Source organism: Rousettus aegyptiacus, unplaced genomic scaffold (genome assembly GCF_014176215.1).
Source record: "Rousettus aegyptiacus isolate mRouAeg1 unplaced genomic scaffold, mRouAeg1.p scaffold_m13_p_13, whole genome shotgun sequence".
Classification (NCBI taxonomy): domain Eukaryota; kingdom Metazoa; phylum Chordata; class Mammalia; order Chiroptera; family Pteropodidae; genus Rousettus; species Rousettus aegyptiacus.
Genome location: NW_023416288.1, coordinates 18507784 through 18521290, shown reverse-complemented (window position 1 = coordinate 18521290; position 13507 = coordinate 18507784). Strand labels below are relative to the sequence as shown.

The 13507-nt window shown below is 38.4% G+C and overlaps 1 protein-coding gene across 1 annotated transcript in view; it reads right to left on the bottom strand.

Moving 5' to 3' along the window:
• Window positions 1–1579: 1579 nt before the first annotated feature.
• The window catches only part of COL1A2 (collagen type I alpha 2 chain), a 35621-nt gene continuing 23693 nt past the window's right edge, over window positions 1580–13507 (bottom strand). Inside the window, exons 33-52 of the mRNA XM_016160869.2 lie at window positions 13341–13394; window positions 12342–12395; window positions 11599–11652; window positions 11448–11501; window positions 11250–11357; window positions 10812–10865; window positions 10134–10187; window positions 9015–9176; window positions 8181–8288; window positions 7397–7504; window positions 6949–7002; window positions 6755–6862; window positions 6556–6609; window positions 6067–6174; window positions 5558–5611; window positions 5328–5435; window positions 4726–4984; window positions 3852–4036; window positions 2611–2853; window positions 1580–2049 (exon numbers count right to left, since the gene is read on the bottom strand). Coding sequence (XP_016016355.1) covers window positions 1903–2049; window positions 2611–2853; window positions 3852–4036; window positions 4726–4984; window positions 5328–5435; window positions 5558–5611; window positions 6067–6174; window positions 6556–6609; window positions 6755–6862; window positions 6949–7002; window positions 7397–7504; window positions 8181–8288; window positions 9015–9176; window positions 10134–10187; window positions 10812–10865; window positions 11250–11357; window positions 11448–11501; window positions 11599–11652; window positions 12342–12395; window positions 13341–13394 — 2130 coding nt within the window. The 3' untranslated portion in view covers window positions 1580–1902. The remainder of the gene's footprint in view (window positions 2050–2610; window positions 2854–3851; window positions 4037–4725; window positions 4985–5327; window positions 5436–5557; window positions 5612–6066; window positions 6175–6555; window positions 6610–6754; window positions 6863–6948; window positions 7003–7396; window positions 7505–8180; window positions 8289–9014; window positions 9177–10133; window positions 10188–10811; window positions 10866–11249; window positions 11358–11447; window positions 11502–11598; window positions 11653–12341; window positions 12396–13340; window positions 13395–13507) is intronic.

Here is a 13507-nt window from a genome sequence, read left to right as displayed (position 1 = left end):
CAGGTACATTGATTCATTCTTGCCAGACAGATAATGTTAAAGCTACTAAAGATTGTACAAATCACTTTTACCAATGAATTCCCAGTTAGCGTGCATCGGAATTTTGCAAAGTGCTTTTAGAATGATGATTTCTTACTAAATCTTAATTTGGTAGGTGAGAATCTGCATTTTAATAAACATTCCAGGGTTTTGTTTCTGATGGGAGAAGGACCACAACTTGAAGTTACTATTTGGTTAGTAGACCTTGCCAACTTTTTAGAGTTAGTGTTAGATTTTTATCATGTTCAGTCTTTTGCTCTTAAAACTAATTGAATCTTGAGAGGACTTATAACAGGAGGCAAATATTATAATTACAGTTATGTTCTGCAACAGAAAATAAGCTCTAAATGAATCTTAGCATTTTACTTGACACATTACTATGTTTAAATGTATTAAAGATGTCATTGAAAGGTACAGGGGAGGAAAATAAACTTGATTTGGCAGGTAAGTGTTCATGGTACTATTATCCACAACTGTCTATGCTGATTGACAGCACACACATTACCTCTTAACAGGCATTGTACTCAGTTGCATCAGCATTAAGTGTATGGCATTTTTACTGAATATTTGAAATTGTTTTAGTTAATAGTATTAATTGTGCATAGACCAATTTTCAGCCACTGTTTCAAAGTGCTTAATGGATAATAAACCAAAAGCTACTATGGCCCTCTGCTTAGAGTAAACTTAAGTCAACAATGCCGTGTTGCTTAATATTATGTATTTTGAGCAGGACAAATGTTTAACAGTCCAAAGAAAGAATCTTCTCCGTATGATAGATATAGAAACTGAAACTCAGAAAGGTGAAGTGTTCCAAGTCAAGTAGTCAAGAGGAGCAGAGCCAGAAGTGATGCTCAGATCTCCTGGGTCCTTGTTCTCTGCTCTTTCTACCACACCAAACTACCCTTTCTCTACATTGTTTCTATCTAATGAGAAACAGTCTAGCGGCTGGTCAACATGCCATCATCTATATTTCTATTGCAAAGAGCATTGAAGCAAGGAATTTTACTCAATATTTTTCTTTTGGAAAACCAAACATGCTTTATTTCATTTTTTTCACAATTTATTTAAACATCTCACATATACAAAATAGGTACAATTTTAATTTTTCTGCTTGTCTGAGAAACAAGGCTTCTTTGGAACCATGGGAGAGGATGAAAATGAGACGGGCAAAGAACAAATGCTGAATTTAAAGAAGAGGACAATGTTGGGCAAATGATCTGCGTATTTTTATTCAAGGATAAGTTGTAAAATGATAATGCAAAATTAAATGGGGGAAAAAAGCACAAAACAACCCAATACAGAGAAGCATCTCTTCTCAAATTCTTCTAGCACCATCGACGTTCTTCAAGTATCTGAAATACTATTAATTAGCACCTTTGTATTTTGAACAAAACAAAAACAAGTACCTCAGTTCATCTCTGTCTAGGCCAGCACCTAATGGTAAGGATCACACTCACAGGAAAGTATTTTGAGGTAGTTTAAACCTTTGGAAGTTTGGGTTTTAAACTTCCCTCTGTGGAAGATATTCAAAAGCCACAAGTGGTGCAAATGTTCATGGTTTTTATTTTATTTTTCAATTTTTATTTTGGTTTTCTTACAAAGGTTGACATTTTCCACAACAGGTGTAAGAGTGTTGAAAAAAATTCCAAATCTTTTGGGGATGGGGAAATGGAGAGGGAATTAATTAAATCGTATTGCACAATGCTCTGACCAATCCTTCTCCTCTTTTGCCCACAATTAAAGCAAGTAGATGTGCAGAAGAAATAGAAGGATTCAGCTTTTAGTTAAAAAAGAAGAAATAGAAATGGGAAAGAGAGAAAGTTTTTTAAAGATTTCCTTTCTTTTAATTTAGGTTGAGTTCATTTATTTGAAACAGACTGGGCCAATGTCCAAACTGAATTCTTGGTCAGCGTCACCGATGTCCAAAAGTGCAATATCAAGGATAGGCAGGCGAGATGGCTTATTTGTTTTGTATTCGATGATTGTCTTTCCCCATTCATTTGTCTTTCTCTGTTTAAAAAAGAGAATAAAACATATACATAAAGAAGTACTATTTCTGAAACTAATATCGCCTGAACTTTAGATATTATAAGAACCACTTTTTGGCTTGTGTCATTCTGAAGACATGTGTCCCCAAATCGAGTTAATCTTTGAAACAGTAACATCAGGGTCTTTTTTTTTAGGGGAAGAAGCTTTCCTACCAGTCTATTTTTTAAAAAACATATTTAGTACACATTTCAAGTGATTTATTTCTACATTATCATTTTCAGGATATGTGTGTGGGGGGGAGAGTTGGGGAGTATGCAGTACTGCTATTAGTGCATTTTAATTTTTCTTCCATTTATAGCATTTTGTAGAGAAAGCATGAAGAAAAATTAAATGCAGGCCATACTAATAAGTAAAATAAAATACATATAACTATAAGTCATAGCTTGAGATCTTTTAACTTCCAGAAATTTTAAGTATGGGCATACATCATCACTTAAGAAACTCATGTTAAAAGAAAAACAACTAGGATTCTACTCTGCCCCCACTCCCATAATGCTATTACCATATTTCATTATTACTTACAGAGCAGCCATCTACAAGAACAGTGTAAGTGAATCTGCTGTTGCCCTCAGCAACAAGTTCAACATCATTGGAGCCTTGCAGAATGACAGACTTTTTCAGGTTGCCAGTTTCCTCATCCATGTATGCAATACTATTCTTGCAGTGGTAAGTGATGTTCTGAGAGGCATGGTTGGCCAGCAGGCGCATGAAGGCAAGTTGGGTAGCCATTTCCTTGGTAGTTACTCCTTCAACATTATATTCAAACTGTAGAGAATACGATGGGAATTTTGGTTAAGTGGAGAAGGACTCAGATACAAAGTGTCAAATAAAAAAAAAAGTCTTATATAGGGAGAAATAATGGACTCAGATCTGAACCTTAGGAAGAGGGTACTTTTAAAGGAAACAAAGTTCACTAATCTTTGAAGCGTTAGCTTCCTAGAAGGGACATATGAATGACCAGGTTGAAGCAAGGTCATCTCAAAAGGGTACCTCTTTCAGATAAGCCTTTTTGTGTACATTTCTTCTCTAAAATAAGAGAGTAAAGTGATAGAGATTTGGACCTCTTTCTTTTTTATTAATTCCCATCAGTAGGCATTCAATGAAGTTGGTGAAAAGGTTTGATTTAAAAAAGCAAACGAATCGAAAGCAGACCCACAAAATATGAAGGACAATTAGTGCTGGCCAGAAGGGAAGGGGGTGGGGAGGCTGGGAAAAACAGTGAAGGTTTAAGAAGTATAAATTAGTAGTTGATAGAGGATCACGGGGATGGGGAGCAAAGCATAGGGAATGCAGACAGCAGTAAGGTAATGGCTATGTATACAGAGGAAAGATAGAGTAATCAGGGAGATCATTTCATAAACTATATAAATGTCTGACCAATGTACTGTATACTTGAAACTAATTTAAAAAATCAATACTGACGATATATTTAATTTGAATTTTCATTTGATTAAAATATTCTCCACATTAAAAAAAATCAGAACAGTTCATGTTCTGAAAATATGTATGCATGGGTATATGCAGGCCAGTATTCTTTCATGTTCAATGACATTAGTCAGTTTCTCCAGGGATTATCAGTTAAGTCAAATTTGAATAATAACTTTGATATGTAATCCAGGACAGAACTGGAACCCAAGAAAATAAGAGATTCTTTTAATAAGCCCATTTTGGTAAAAGATTAAAATGCAGATAATGAAAAACAAACAAACAATCCTAACACAATATTGTGTAGTAAGGGAAGGAATGTTTGTAGGGGACCTCACCTGGGTACCACCATTTATAGTTTCTCCGAACAAGACGTGCTTCTTGGCCTTGGAACTTCTGTACCAGTTCTTGGCTGGGATATTCTCAGGTTGAGCCCGGATGCAGCTTTCGCCAGTAGAGAAATCACAGTATACTTTGATAGCATCCATAGTGCATCCTTGGTTAGGGTCGATCCAGTAGTAACCTTTTAAGAAAATAAGACCCAGATTATAAAACCTCTCAGGTGCAGCTTAGGTTCTAATAATTACTAGTTAAAGATTTTGATTCTCATAAGTAACATTTTGATTGTACTATTGTATTGTCTACTCCACATTTAACAGGCAGAGGGTGACTCTTTTCAAGATTAGACAGTTCCTCCTTCCCTCTCCTCCACGAAAAATTAAATCAGAGTACATATTACCGTGAAAAGGGGGAAAAGTATATATTAAGAGAAGCTCAAGAATGAGTGATGGCTGGGAGAAAAAAGTCCTTCAATAACTGAGTGTAATTTCACATAATTCAATATTTTAAAATTAATTTATTTCTTCACTTGAAGAAATGATTTTAAATTTTTTTTCCTCATCTACCTTCCGCCTTCCATCTTCCCTCTCCTTTCCGGTAACCACTAATCCATTGTCCATGTCCATGAGTCTCTGTTGGTTTGTCCTGTTCATTTGTTGCTTTTAGGTTTATATCCCACAAAAAGTGATACCAGATGATTTTCAACTTTTCCTGTCTGGCTTATTTCGCTTAGCATGATTATCTCAAGGTCCATCCATGTTCACATAATTCAATTTTTACCCAAATACCTTTCCATTCTAAATCTCAGAGAACTGATTTTGAAAAGCCCAACCTGTGAGAATGGTCAGTCTTGACTGAGACACCTCAACCTACCGCTGCTCCACTCTGGGTGGCTGAGTCTCAAGTCACGGCATGTACGAGCTGGGTTCTTCCTAGAGCCTTCAGGAGTAAGAAGAGTCTCAATCTGGTTGTTGAGAGATTTCAGAGTAGCATCGACTTCATAATCCTTGGGTCTGAGAGAAGGTGGTGAGCGAGGCTGGTCAGCTCTGTAGAAGTCTCCATCAAAACCAAAGTCGTAACCACCACCACTTACACCGGGAGGTCCAGGAGGTCCAGGGGGACCAGGAGGGCCCTGCAGAGGTGAAAGTGATAAAGAGGAGGCTTTGTATTTGGTTATAGTGAGAGACATCAATGACGGCAGGTTTTCCAAAGGGTGGCATGATCTACTAAGTATAAAAGCATGCTTGACTAAGTAAAAAAGAATCAAATTCATATAAATAAATGACGTGCTCCCAGGCATATTTGCAGGGATGGACTTAAACAGCTCATTACATATAGACCATTTTACAAATTTTAGAAAACATATGGAAGTGAAGGACTATTTTATGTATTGACATAATTCTCTCGGTTTGGTCTGAAGAAAACATTTCTTAGGCCAGTAAAACCCTTTATTCTTTCCCCCAAATGATACTTACAGCAGGACCCTGGCTACCCTGAGAGCCACGAATGCCAGCAGGTCCCACTGTACCAGGATGTCCAGTACGACCATCTTTGCCAGCAGGGCCAGAAGGACCAGCAGGGCCCTAGGGAAGAAGGAAAGCAAGTCTGTGTGAGCCAGTGAAAACCCCACAGGAAAGCAGAAGCTGGGGCTCACTGCCTGCCACAGCCTGTATTTCAGAGATAAATGTCTCTTAGATTGACCTACCCTAGGACCAGCAGGACCCACAGAGCCAGGAGAACCTTGATCACCATGGTGACCCTTTAAAGAAAGAACAGGAAAAACACATTTTCAGAACATGTCAATAAATAGATTTTAAAAATTTGAATGGAAAACTTTAATTTCAATGAACTCTGGATTGAGAAAATTGAAAATGTAATATGGGGCTCTTTTCTCCCATTATGCTTACTATACTCAATTATTTTTTTCCTACAATCTATTTTAGCAGTGCAATATTAGTCATTCCTCTAATTATATTTATTTCAAGTGAGGTTGAAGGACATTGTTGCCAGGAGATTTTAATATAGTTCCCTTAACCCTCACCTTTTCATGTTGGGATGAAATAGCATTAGCTCAGAGATGGTGTTAGCAAGAGAATGGGAAATAAATATGATTTAGGACATTTTAGAACAATAGCAGTGAAAATGTGAGAAAGATCATTGGCGTTGAAGGCCTTTAAGATCTGTATACATCATGGAAGTCCACCTTTTACTTACAGCAAGACCAGGAAGACCTTGCAATCCATTGTGTCCCTTTAAGCCAGGAAGACCTCTGGGCCCCTTATCACCAGGCTCTCCCTTATCACCTCGAATACCTTGTGGGCCCTGTAAAGAGAAGGACAGATAGGACATTTACCTTTTTATTTCTTTTTAATGACACTCTTCAACAAATATTGTTTAATCTGTTTACAAAGGTAAGTCAAGACATGCGAAGGTCTAAAAGCCATGTGGTTGCAACTCCCATTTCTTAATCTGTGCTAGTTAAACTATCTGCAAAATTGGCTAGATCTTCATGATTATGTAATACAAACAAGTAGAAGAGATTTGAAATAGAAGAGATTTAAAAGCTAGTTGTAGCAATTCTTAACGTGGACTAATTTTTTTTTTTTAATATAAAATCTAGCCTATCTATTGTTTGTTTTCTTAATGGACTGTCTATACTGATCTTAATGTTAATTTGTAAAGAAATCTTCACCGTGTACATACACTAGGACCTCTTGGACCAACGGCACCGGTAGGACCAACAGAACCAGCAGGACCCTGTGAATTAGAAAAGAAAAAAGCACATCATCAGCCAAGCCCAAGATCTTCCTCCCCGGGCCCCCAGAGTTGCTAAGTGTGAGGATGTCAGAAGTGAAGCCTATGAGGATGTGACAGTCTTAAGGGACTGGTATTTACAACTTACAGGTTCACCGCGGTTTCCATGTTTGCCAGTGGGACCCACAGGGCCATGAGGGCCAGGTGCACCCAAAGAGCCAACGGGACCAGGGTTGCCAGGGTAACCACGCTCTCCCTACCAAAGGCAAAATGAAGCTTAGCATCAATCTGGTCAGTATTTTAGTCATTTTAAATTGGAGAAACATAAAGATGTAAACCAACCTTGTGTCCAGGTTGACCATCACGTCCTGGGGGACCATCGCTCCCAGGGTTGCCCTGTGAAGACACCATGGCAATAAAGGCACTTAGTGAGGCTCCGTAGACCACCAGACCCTATAGTTTAGGAGTTCTGTCTTCATCTCTCCCAGTGCTCAATAGCGAGCCCTCTTTCAGATTGTTAAAAATAGGAACAAGAACTTGCCAACCTAGATTGTTTTAGAGGTATTTTTAATATTTTGGCCAACTTTGATGTGTGCTATTTAAAGAGCCAATCCCCAGTCCAAGTAATTTTTCATATTTTCAATGCTAGGAGTAGTCAGTATATGTAGACATTATGGAGAAACAGACATCTTGTTTAGAAGCTTGGAATAAGTGAACCTCAGCTCGGGATATCAAGTTTCACATTGAAATACTGCCAGATTTTATTTTACAAACCAAGTGTTAGACTCACATCACGACCGGCTTCACCAGGAGCACCGTTGACTCCGGGATTACCCACAGCACCAGGGGGGCCACGGGCCCCAGGTGGACCTGAAATGCCGAGAGGACCAGGTTCACCCTAAAAAGGAGGAGAAGACAAAACAATATTCCTCTCATTGAATCAAGTGCCAGTCTCATCGTCCCGAAACAACCCTTGCCAAGAGAGTCCAGTTTGAAGAAAGAAGGTAAATTGAAAGTGAACAGGCCACAAAATGGTAAGAAGTATCATTAATGTCATCCTTGCCCTCCTCCTACAGACTTAAGATGATCAGTTTTATGTAGTTTTGGAATGTTGCTCTGTATAAGGTGAGCCTTGTTTCATCTGATAGCCTGAATGAAATGATTTCATAAAGCGGAGAGAGTTTATGGAGATGAGGTGGTTCCTAGTTGCTGTCATGTATAAGGTTTAATGGAATGATTCAAGACTTCCAGAGTTTCATTCTTCCTACAGGATAAATGATGCCAGCATTTCATACTGCAGAGGAGTAAATGCAATTAGAGCTTATATCATTCTTAAGCATGTAAAAAGAACAAATGTCATTCTGCATAATGTTAAGCTATGTTTTTATCGTGTGTGTCTAAGTAAGGTAGTATTAAAGCTTCTTAGTGAAGTGACATGTGATCTGTATAAAGAAAATGCCATGAATAAAAATCTTAAGTGGAGTTATTCAGTGATCAATCTGTCACACTTGAATTGGCAGCTTTTAAAATCTTTTATTATGTTAATGAGAATGAGAATGGTGTCAAACACTTACCACAGATCCAGCAACGCCTGGTAGACCACGTTCACCTCTAGAACCTGGGAGACCCAGGATACCAGGAGCACCAAGAAGACCCTGAGGACCTGGGGTGCCAGGGGGTCCCTGAGCAGGAAGGAAAATGCTGAGTGTTACTGGTAAGACCATAGACAATAACATAGGATGACTTAAGGATTATGAGAATGAGCTATCCTAAGTTTAGAAAAAGGCCCCTTATTAACTGAACATATCCTTGGATATTTTTTCTCTAATGATGACAATGTGTTTCCATCTTGACATATATATTTCTTTGTACCTGATTCCTTCTTGAGACCAAGGGGACAGCATTTAAAAATGTGTAGTTGAGATTAATGAAGCCATCTGAGGTGATGGAATGGAGTTTTTATAGAATTTATTCCCAGAAGTGAATTTTGACCTTGGCCTCTAACTTAACCAGGTCTAGTAAAGGCACATTTCAGGGTAGCAATTATACTGGACAATGCATGTTTGAAGAACTGATAGCTCACTAAGATCTATTAATGTATCGTAGGATGATCGCTGCAATGGGATTCTGTTTTAACCCTAGTACCAGTAAGGTAACTTCAATAGCTTAAAGGTCTGTTTAGATAAAACAGTGAACTTCTCATTATTGTCATCACCATCTAGTGTCTTCTGAGCATCTGCTGATGCTATGACACCTTAATATCTGTTGGATAGATTTCCTGGCTCAGTTGAGCTCTACCTGAGAGCCTGTAATACTCGTCAACAAACATACACTATTTGAAGATTTGTGTAGGGCTTTAGTTTAATTCAACACAAGATATTAAGAAAGAAGAATTTGAATTCACTTACAGCAGTGCCAGGCTCTCCAGAGGGACCCTTCTCACCAGTGAAGCCAGGAGGGCCACCTGCACCAGTTTCTCCAGTTCGACCAACTGGACCTTGGTCACCACGAGGCCCACGAACGCCTTCTTTACCAGCAGCACCAGGGGGACCAGGAGGGCCAGTGATACCCTGTGAGCAAATGTACAAGGTCATTTACTTTCTGTTTATCATCACAGACCCAGAAGAGAACAGCTAAGGTTCTAGATGTTAAAATGAAGTATGAGGCAACGAAATAATATCCTGGCCTTTTGGGGGAAATGTTTAGGCTTCCAAACATTCTTTCTTATAGGCAGAAGCAACTCCCATATTCCTTCTCCTGAGGCTGTAATAAAGTGAACTGAGGCCTAAGCTGTGGCAAATGTTTGTGAAGAAAAGCAAAGCTGTAACACTGGTAGCTTGGCATATTAGAACTATGTAGAGTTACAAGAGTTAGTTGTAAATGAATGGGACTTTGGGGTTTGGAGGACTCTACTCATTTCTTTTTGAAGAAAGCCAATAGTGGCATTTTGTTCATAAATGAGGAATCACATATGCTCTCAACTGGCTTTAATTAAATGCCTACAGGGAATGAAGATTTTTCTGTTATGAACCTATAAAAGGATTCCAAGAAATCAACATCTTTGCTGGGTTTTTTTCCCTGAAACCTTAACTGGAAGACTTAATCCTTGGTAATTAATTAAATTCTCCTGAGTCCTGACAGGAGAGTCTGAATTGAAATTAAATTAGAAGCCAACCACCTTTAAATTCAGGAACAATTATACCTTAATGACAGAGACAGAATGTTGGCCATAAAGGGTAATTAGATATAGAAATATCTTATATGTGACTAAAGCTGTTGTTTTTTTATTTTTAACAAAAAAAGACCATGCCCCTAAAAGGGGACTTGTGTTCACATGAATAAAATTCTCTTAAACTGGTATTATAAAATATAATTTGTGATGATTTTGCCTTAACGATTGCAGATCAGGAAAGTAATAGCTAAATATTAGTAGTGTGTTTTCATAGAGAGTTTCTTACACTTTTGTATTAGAAGCCAGATGGTTTGGCTTGAGTAAATGAAGATGTATTTTGAAGTGATTTACTTACAGAGGGTCCAGGAGGACCAGTACGTCCAGCAGCACCAGGAAAACCAGTAGCACCCTGAGAACCAAGCACAATAAAATCCCACATTAAAATTCTACCGTCAATACCAACTTCAGGGATTTGGGTAAAATGAAAATTTCTCCTCTGGTAAATCCTTAATACATGTAACCAGGGATGGACCAAGGAGTAGGTAGTGGCAGCTTCATATGGGGTATTATTTAAGCAGGACCATTAAGACTCTCCATCTCTACATATCTTCCTGACCAGCATGCTCCCAGTTCTAACACCCAAATTTTGCATTAAAGTTCTGATGGTCCTTTTCAGAATTTTTCTATGTTTACAAGATGGTTGTAAGAGCAAGAAGATAACACACAATGCCATTATTACCCATTGATGTGTACGTGCTAATAGCTATCTTAACCATCTGGCTGGACACTAAGACAGTGGACACTGAAGATATAATTTCATTTACAAAGGAAGATATGAGAAAAGGCCAAGAGTATTAATTTCTGTCCAAAGAATGAAGGCAGGATTCAGTGGAGTTCATTCCTGGGAAGCTCTGGGTCTCTAGGGAGTCAGTGCAATGCCTTAGATGCCCAGGGAAAGGACTGGGTTAGGCAGAAGTGTTGCTAATAGATTCTGAAGAAAATACAATTATCAAAGTCCATTTAAAATACTCACAGGGGGGCCACCATCACCACGGCTTCCAGCAGGACCAGGGGGACCATTTGGACCCTAAATAGAAACAAAAAAAAAACCAAAAAAGATGGGGTCATATCACAAAAAAATGCTTACAAATGTTACTCTTTCTTCAAAGAGAGCATTCCCATATGTATTAGAAACAAATCAAAAAATTAAAAATGATTAACTGTGTCATATAAAATAAGTATTCTTACTTCAATATTACTACCCTATGGTTATTGAAAAAGTAAGAAAACATTAATGAGACTTTTATAAACTGTAAAGCAGTAAGTAAATATTAATTCTTATTTTTTAAACCATCTTCTCTTGGGTATATTTCCTTGTGTGTATAGTAGGCATTTCATTGATGTATGTGGAATGACAATATTTCATAGGTAACTATACACGCTGTGCTGACCACCAGTGAATTCAACTTACAGCTGGGCCAGAAGATCCAGCGGGGCCTGTGGGACCAACAGGACCGTTTTCACCCTTGGGCCCTTTGGTTCCTCTCTCTCCTTTAGCACCAGGTTGACCAGCAGCACCCTGTTGGAAAGGAACAGTTCAGGTATTCCAACTCATTCGACTTGCTAAGTTGAGATGTTTTCAGATTAACCTATATTATGTGATACTCACAGCAGGACCAGCGAATCCATTGGGGCCAGCGGGACCAACCTCACCACGTTCACCCTAGGTGGGAGAAGGGATTTAAAAATGTCTTAGCAATCTTAGATTCATCGATGTCTAAAAGCTATGAGTGCCCAAAGTGACTTGGGTGTCTACTTACAGGGCTACCGCGAGGACCAGCAGGACCAGCAGGACCAGCAGGACCAGCTTCACCCTACGGCGGGACCAAAGATGAAATTGTTAATGTGCTTCACACAGATGCTCACAGAGGTGGAAGGGAGAGCTAACAGTGGCGTTTTCAGTTGCATCGGAAGAGATAACAAATGCACATCTCACAGAGTCAAATGAAGTGGATTCTTACTCTGATGTTGTATTCATTTTGGGGGTTGAAGTGGTGCTGGCCATACACTTGCCAAAAACACTATATATCAGTGCCCACAATACCAGGAGGAGGACATTTTAATTTTTAGATGAGCACAGGGCTGATCTATTGGCCGCAATCTGTACAATACAATACATAAGGTCTATTTTAAGTGAACTGTTCGATGTGAAATGGGCACACTATGTATTTTATTGATTTTTTTTTTCACAATTGAAGGCTTTGAGAAGGCTCAGTGCATTAGGATACTGTTAATGGGTAACAGAGAAAGACTTTAAAACAAATGATAGAGATTAAAGTATAGATCAGGTAGCTGCCACATCTATAGGAAAGGAAAGAGAACTTTAAACACACAGCATTTATCTCCTGCCGTCCCATCTCTACAGATAGGTTTTTAAATAAGTGGCCTTTAAACCAAGCCATAACAATGAATTGCTGGGGGTTTGGGGGACAAAGGCAGACAGGAAATTTTAGATACTGCTATTGGATCGGAGACATGCAACCCAGTGAAAATTCATGCTTACCCGGTCACCAGTGGCTCCAGAAGGACCAGGAGCACCTATGGCACCAGGAGCACCCTAGTACCAAAAAAGAAACAAGTCTTACTAATAACACTCCTATACCATCAAAAATGACCCTTGCTATTCCCCCTTGCTGTGCTTATACAGTGTCTGAACACTTTTACTGCACACTCTGATAGATATCAAGAAAGCCTTTGATGCATTTCAGTTCTAATTGTCCAGACGATTAGAAGTCACTCTCAGGAGGAGAGTATCCCAGTGACAAAAGTTATGGAAATGTGTAAGTCAAGGGTAGGTTAAGAATTGGGGAGATCTGATATCTGCTCTTGTAAAATTCCCTAGAGAGCAGCAAATGAGTAACCTTGTTTGGAAGTGTTAGGACTATGTGATTCAGAGAAAAGACTTATGAATGATCCATAGGAAGTTATCAGCTCTGAAAGAGAAGTGAGAAGAAGAAACCAAGGTACCTTATGGCTTATCAGAGCAATGATGCCGACACTCTAGATAGGGTTACTATATCTTTATGGGATTATCTTTGGCATCTCCATGGTCTTAACAGCTAATGTTTGGGGCTTCTCTTTGAATGATAAATCCTTGAGGCATACATTTGAATAAACAGGATCTTCATAGACATTCTGGCTTCTTAAAAAATTAAGAGTTATTTTTTTGAAAGCCCTATAACTTCAACAATCCTTTTAAGTTTCATTAACTCTAGAGTTTTCGGTTTGTAGTTTGTACTTGGCATAGTTAACACTAAGGAATGTAGAAAATTCAGGTTATGATTTTCAAAGGGTAAGTCCTGTTGAATTTTTCTTTTGGAAGATGTAAAATGATATTGTTAGCCATAGATCTAGGAAGGAATAAAATACTCTTTTATTAAACTTGAATCTTTCTTTTGTTAGTTCTATTTTGGAAAGCTTCTTGACTCAAATTGAATGAGTTGTTAAAAAAAAAAATCGATAACTCAAGTACAAACAACCAAACAAACAAAATTTTACTCACGCGAGCACCATCTCTGCCTGTGCTGCCAACTTCACCTCTGAGGCCAGTTTCACCCTGAAAAGATAAAGCAGAAGCAACTTTTTGTTTTCTGACAAAAATTAATCTAAAGTGTTTTAACAGAAGATGCTATAATACCTCATTCATTTAAAATCTTTAGTAATGCTTTG